The sequence below is a fragment of the Lathyrus oleraceus genome, chromosome 4, assembly GCF_024323335.1.
Source record: "Lathyrus oleraceus cultivar Zhongwan6 chromosome 4, CAAS_Psat_ZW6_1.0, whole genome shotgun sequence".
Taxonomy (NCBI): domain Eukaryota; kingdom Viridiplantae; phylum Streptophyta; class Magnoliopsida; order Fabales; family Fabaceae; genus Lathyrus; species Lathyrus oleraceus.
This window is the reverse complement of record NC_066582.1, coordinates 188,050,724-188,057,795: the sequence shown is the minus strand read 5'-3', so window position 1 is coordinate 188,057,795 and position 7,072 is coordinate 188,050,724. Positions and strand designations below refer to the sequence as shown.

The 7,072-nt window shown below is 36.4% G+C and overlaps 1 protein-coding gene across 1 annotated transcript; it reads left to right on the top strand.

Moving 5' to 3' along the window:
• The first annotated feature begins 216 nt into the window (after positions 1–216).
• LOC127136617 (uncharacterized) lies at positions 217–2,007 on the top strand. Its single transcript, XM_051063155.1, has 3 exons — positions 217–1,020; positions 1,198–1,500; positions 1,810–2,007. Exons 1-3 carry the CDS (start codon positions 217–219, stop codon positions 2,005–2,007), a joined length of 1,305 nt encoding a protein of 434 aa, XP_050919112.1.
• Positions 2,008–7,072: the final 5,065 nt, after the last annotated feature.

Sequence of the window (7,072 nt, the reverse complement as noted above, 5' to 3'; positions counted from 1 at the left end):
GAATTTGTAGCAATTAATTTGGAGTGGAAAAGGTAATCAAATTATTGTTTGCTTACTCAAATAAAGCGCGCCATTTATCGTAAATCATCACCTAGTATTGGAAATACCATCTATTACCTTTTCACACGTAACCTCTACTCAAACATTTCCAACTCCCTGCGTTTTCCTCAAACTCCTCTACTAGGGCAACTGAAACCTTTCCACAAAAATAACAAGATGTCACAATATCAAACACCATCTGGTTCAAAAACTACTAAGCCTACTCACAAGGATAGAATGCCTTCAATGGACTTTCTTGATGAAGAAATTTTGGATGTGATTCCCCTGTCTGTTATTCCAGGCGAAGCTCCAGACTCAAACCATCCCATGGATGCATCTACTTATGCATGCCCCACTCAAGGTAACAACTCTAGTATCCCTTCTAGCTCTACTCATGCCACTAGTTCTAAGGACGACATGCACCACACTGATCGTGTCATAAGAAACCTAGTCACTAGAATCCTCAATGAAGGACATTCTGAGAAGGGAGTTTTTACTCCTCTATCTAGAATGGACCCCTCTCCCGAGGTTGAACCTCATAGTGAGAAGGATGATGATTCCTCTAGATCTGAGAAGGATATGGTTGCTGAAGGTTTGTGCCCTTTAGGGCAAACTGTGTCTGGTAAGAAATCTGTGGCATCTACTACTGCCAATACTTCGCAGTCTGAGAAGCATGATTCTGCAAACAATGTGATTGACCTAGAGGATGATAGGTATGATGATCAAGATGATAACTTACTTCACCATTTAAAACCTAGTGTGGCTAAGCGGATGAAGACTAGAAAAGGTAGATCTGTGGCTGAAATGATGTCAGCCAAAATAGCTAAGAAGACTACTGGTGTAGGTCCCTCAAAATCCTGGAGAAAAGTTGATATGAAGAAGAGGAAGGTAAGAGAAGTTTCTGAGTCTGGCGAAGATGTCCCTGACATCGCCCCTGTGAAGAGGACAATTGTGAGGAAGTCCCCTGTAAAGGCTGTTGTTGTACATTTGGACAATATCTCTTTCCATCTTGAAGATGGAGCTGCAAAATGGAAGTTTGTGATCCAAAGAAGGGTGGTTGTAGAGAGAGAGTTAGGAAAGGATGTTGTCGAGGTCAAAGAGGTCATGGACCAAATTAAAAATGTTGGGCTAATGAAGATTGTGGGTGGGTTATCTCAGTGCTATGAAGGATTGGTTAAGGAATTCGTTGTCAACATTCCTGAAGATATTGCTGATAAAAACAGCAAGGAATTTTATAAAGTGTTTGTAAGAGGGAAGTGTATCACATTTTCTCCCACTATGATTAACAAGTTTTTGGGAAGAGGTACAAAAGGTGCTTGTGAATTGGAAGCCACTGACAATGAGGTTTGTAGAGAAATTTCAGCAAGACAGATGAAGGAGTGGCCTAGTAAAAAGCATCTCCCTGTTGGGAAGCTGACTATTAAGTATACCATGTTACATAAGATAAGGTCTGCAAATTGGGTACCTACCAACCATATTTCCAAAATTTCAAATGCCCTTGGAAAATTTATCTTTGTTGTTGGAACCAAGCTGAAATTTGATTATGGTAGATTTATGTTTGAACAAATTGTCAAACATGCTTCTACAAATGCAGTAAAGCTGCCTATAGCTTTTCCCTCAATGATTTGTGGGATTATCCTGAGTCAACACCCTGGGATTCTGAGTACCAATGACCTTCCAAGTAGAAGAAAACCTCCTCTATCAGTACACTACAAATTGTTTGAAGGCAGTCATGTCGAAGACATTGTCATGACATCTGCTGTGAAAAAGCCAGCCTCAAAAGGTGGTCTTATTGCTGAGCTGAAGGAAACTTGTAAAGAGTTGGATACAAGGATAAGGGTAGCAACAACCAGGAAAGAAGCATTGGAGGCTCTTATTGCTAGCTTGGAGAAGCTGAAAGAGAGAATATTGGACAAGCTAAGGAAGCAGAAGCCCAAACCTCTATCATGCAAGCTCAAGCTCCTCTGATTAGCCCTCTTTTTGAAGTTGGCCCCCATTCTTCTGATGTGGTTTTTTTTGCTGTGATGGATGTTCTGTTCTTTTTTGGCAGTCATATTCTGCTGCTTTGATATGTATTTTTCTGGATTTTCTGGATTTTATCTCAGGTTGTTTAAAGTTGTGTATGTTCTTGGATCTGTAACACTTAACCTTTGACATTCTGTGTTTGACTGAATAGACATCTATTTTGTCTCTTTGGTCTCTTTTGGCTAAAAAGGGGGAGAAGTAGCTAAAGTAGTTACGCTATGCAATAGATGATGTTACAGATGATGTTACAGGTGATGTTAGATGGGGAAGTGTTCTCTGTTACAGGAGATGTTAGAGGGGGAAGTGTTTTGTCTGTGTTGAGCAGACTAGTACTAGCTGGAGGGGGAGGTGGTGTTCTGAGCACAAGCGCATGTGTGTTTACTATGTGTTTACTAGTTGCTATTTTTGCTAGTAATATGTATTTGTTTACTTCTACTGCTAAACTGATACTGTGATTATTTTCTTGTGAAACGTATGATCTGATGTATGTTTTAGCCAAAATTTGCCAAAGGGGAAGTTGTTGGTTCTATGTGTTGGCATCAATTTTGGTAAAACCTAGAGTTATCACAAGTTGTCACGAGTGTTGTCTTGACATGAGATATCAGTTTCCTGAAGGGTGTTTAAATATGGTTGTGTAGGATTTAGCTGAGATGTCAGACCCGATGTTAAGACATGTGTATACAAAACATTCAGTCTGAATGTTATGTATCTTATGATTGCACTTTTCATGCAAATTTGTGTGTGATTGATGTGGAGATTGAACGCGCTATTCTGAATTAAAATCAGATTGATTTATTTTCCAAAAAGATATGATCAACTGTCGTGAATAAGAAGATACGAAAGAAAAATAGTTTTAGGGTTTTATGATGTCCAAGCCCATTCAAAAGCTTCTACTTAAAGGGCATGGAAAACCTTGTTTTAAAAACACACATGAGAACGAGCGAAATAGTGAGAGAGAATAAGGGTTTAAGTCTGGTGTGAGCTTGTGTATTGTGAGCCATTCATTCATCCTATTGATGATTGAATTGGACTGACTTTTGTGTTGTAATTTGTCCACTCTAAGCTTTGAAGCATGAGTGTGTGTTTACTTGGTTAAAGCTTTTAACCAAGATCAAGTATGTGTTCTTGAAGAGTGTCTTCTTGCTTTGCAATATTTGTTTTTACATTACTGTTGTGATTGAGGGGGAGTAAGTAGGGTCTCTTATCTAAGAGTTCTTAGATAGAAGTCACACGGGTAGAGATTAGGTGAAAAGACTGTAACTTGAAGTTGTTTACTGACAGTCTTTGAACTAATTATGTTTAGTGGATTTCCTTCCTGGCTTGGTAGCCCCCAGACGTAGGTGAGTTTGCACCAAATTGGGTTAACAATTGCTTGTGTCACTTGTACTATTGTTTCTTGATCTTTTATCCTGTTTATATTGTTCAGATATTAGTGTCGTGACTGTAGCGGGGTTTTCGTTACCTTTAGGTTTATTGACTAAACCGAAAGTAAACATACAATTCGAGTCGCCACCGCACTTTTATTTGTCCAAAGGAAAGGCTAAAAAGCGAACAAAAGCCAAGTAAGAAGTTTTATCGAATCAAAAACTAATAAAAATGTCAGAGATCTAGGTAAGGGGGTTGGTTATGAAATGGGAAGGTTTTATGCAGCCAAAACATCCTTAGTACTCTAAGGGAACCTCTTTTTGCAAATATGTGTTGTAGGTTGGTATTTGTGAAAATATGTGCAAAAGATTGGAGGGATGAGAAGAGAATAGATTATATTTATAAGTTTGTTGTTTGAATGGATGAACCAATTGCCTACGTACCATCACAAAGGTAGGATCAAAACCTCATAGTTAGGGGTAAAAATCACAATAGATTGGTTGAATTGATTTGATCAAAAGCCTTAAGGTCTTTTGTTATCAAAGGGAGAAAACTCAACCTAAACCAACAAACCACCATGTGAGGAAGGCTTCAACATGCTAGTGAGGGGTTAACCCTATAATAAGCATGGAAGACTTATAATCCAACCACTAAGGATGAGGTGAGATTTACATCAACCACTATAATAACTCAAACCTATGACTAATGTTTATGAAAAGGTTTTAATAAGGTGGCCATTGGAACCACAAAAATAACTTGAAGTGAGTTATATTTACAAGTTAGATGTATTTACAAAATGAAGTCAAAGTTGGGTTAAGATTCATTCACAATGAGTATTTATGAAAATGGTTTTGAAAACGTCAAAGGATTAAGGCCTAGGTTTCTAATTTGAAACAAAGTCAAAGTTTTGAAAAATGATTTTTGGCTTGGGTTAGAGTGGAGAGAAAAAGAGAATGGCTAGTCCTAAAGCATACAAAAATAAGAGGGAGAAGATAAACCCTTGGAGTTCCTTTTCTTGGAATCATAGAGATGATTCAAGATTCTCCTTGCCTTTGGACTTAGAAAACACACAAGCAATCAAATAATTTAGATTCAAGCTCCTAGGATCTCCATTTGGCTTGTCTCTCTTAACTTGGCTACTCATGACAATGGTCCTCTTTACTATCTCAAGATGGAATCCCTATCACACGAGAGCAAACATCAAAAAGTTCACAACACAATAATGGGAATGGAGAAAGAATAAGTTTTGGAAAGGCAGTCCTTTGAAGTCAACTTTGAAATTTTAGCATTCTAAAGGCATGAGGCCTAGTTGCTCTTCAACAAATTTAACATTCTAAAGGCATGAGACCTAGTTGCTCTTCAACTCCTTTAAGCATGGGTATGTCCTAATTCTAAGTCCTTTCTCCTTTTTGCATTGGGTTCACACAAAACAAAGACATAACAATCACAAGACAACAATATATTTATATACAATAATGAGCTCAAATGAGCAAAAGGAAAATGACATAAACATAAAATATGTGCTCAAGTGAGAAAAATGAAAAGAAATATGAATAAAGAAGCAAGAAATAAATTGTATTAAAGTAAAGGGCAAGGAATTAAATGCTCAAATTAAAGTTAGTAATTAGTATGGTTATGTTAGTTTGTCATAAGACAATGTAGCGCTATGTTAAGCAATCGTAAGTGGACTAATGTAGTAGTCACACCTATCTGAGGCCGGCCAATAAATATAGGCAAATAAACACAAGTTAGAGATCATGACTAGTAAGCCAAGCTCCACAAACTTTCCATGCCAAAATAAAATGGGAAGGGACTTGTATGGACTTTAGGTTTTTTGCTTGACCAAGAAGCAACCTATCTTAGACACAAAACAACTCACTTGATCTTGGATCAAGTTGAGTTTGGTTTGGATCAAAGAAGGTTAAACCTCTCCTTTGTCAAGACCAACCATAAGTCATTAACTTATTGGCCAAATAAAAAAGAAAGGGGTGTAGATGAAATGAATGGAAAAAGAATTCAAGCATCAAACTCAATTGATCAAAAGTGAACCAAATCATCATTGATCAATGCTAAATAGAAAAGAAATGAAGGTTACAAGTCAACAAGTCAACCATAATTTTTTGGTATTTTTTGAATAAAAAATAAATGCAAAATAAAATAAACAAAATATGATCAAACCTCAAATTTAATTCAAATCAACTTCAACAAGTCCAAATAAATTCTCATAGGTCTAACATGGTCAAATAAACTTTGACTAATTTTCTCAACAATTTTTGAAATCAGAAATTATTTTAAAATAATTAAAAATAATGAAAAATAACACAATATGAATTAAAATCTCAAATAAATCTCAAATCAAATAAGAAATTGATGAGACTATTTTTCATTGATTTATCATGATCTATAGGTGTTAGGAAAATATTTTTTGAATTTTCAAATATCAAAAAGTATTTTAAAATGAATTAAAACTATTAAAAACTAAATAATTCACAAAAAATATTAAATGAAGTCACAAAAATAATTAAAAATCAAAATATCAAACTAGATTTTTCAAGAATTTTTTTGGCATTGGTATCATATTTTTTTGACTTCAAATAAAATATTTATGATTTTTTGAAAATAAAAGGAATTAATTGAAATTAAAAGAAAATAAGAAAAATAGGAAAATCCAGCGCCATCAGATCAATTCATTAATTGACGCGGCATAGATCATATGGCTCAGAGGCATGGATACATGATAGCACATTGCATTAAAACAAGTCAACACATTGGACGCTCGTGATTAAAACGTTGAGGCACGATCCAAAGGCTGGGAGGCTACCACGTGGGGATGGTGGTGGAAACCACCATCTTCTCCGGTGATCTAACAGTTTCCGGCCACCACCCGCAGGAAAATAAATTGCAATAAAAATAAAAAAAGAGGACATCAAAATGAAGCTGAGGTGATGTACATCACCACTGTAACCATAGATCATCCTCACCATTCCTATTTAGAGAGAAATGTGAGCTTGAAAATCATGGTGTATGAACTGAAATGGCACGATTTGCACAATTAAGACCACCATTGGCCTGCCTCAAGTGAGAGGACTTCAGAAAACAGCACAAACCAAAGAAAATCACATTGTATTGCAAGATCTAGATCAAAAAAGTTTGAGGTTCTACCTCTGAAATGAAGCTTCAAACAACACGAATCCTTTAAGCTCTTGATCTACTTTTTCTCTGAAAGTGTGATGGTGATGATAGGTTAAGGAATTGAGCTTTGAAAATCAACTAATGATGTTGAATTTCAAGCTTGAAAGAGAAAGAGAAAACTGAAAATTCCTTTAGTGAGGGTTGGGATTTCAATTCAGCAGCAATTCATATCTCCACTTGGTTGCTAATTGAATGAGAATGCACACTTATTTATAGCTGAAATGGATTGGCAAGCATGGTTCCCTCGTGTGCATGGGATTTGAATTCTCCTTGCATGGGCCTGTACAGGCGCATGTAAGGCCCAAAAATGAATGAAACTTCTTGATGATGCCTCTTGGAATGGATTTGGTCGTGCACAATGGATTGCACAAGCTTGCACATCAAGTTTTAATGTGAAATGCAAAAACGAACCTAAATAGAAAACTCTTCGAAACTCACACATGGAAAGTCC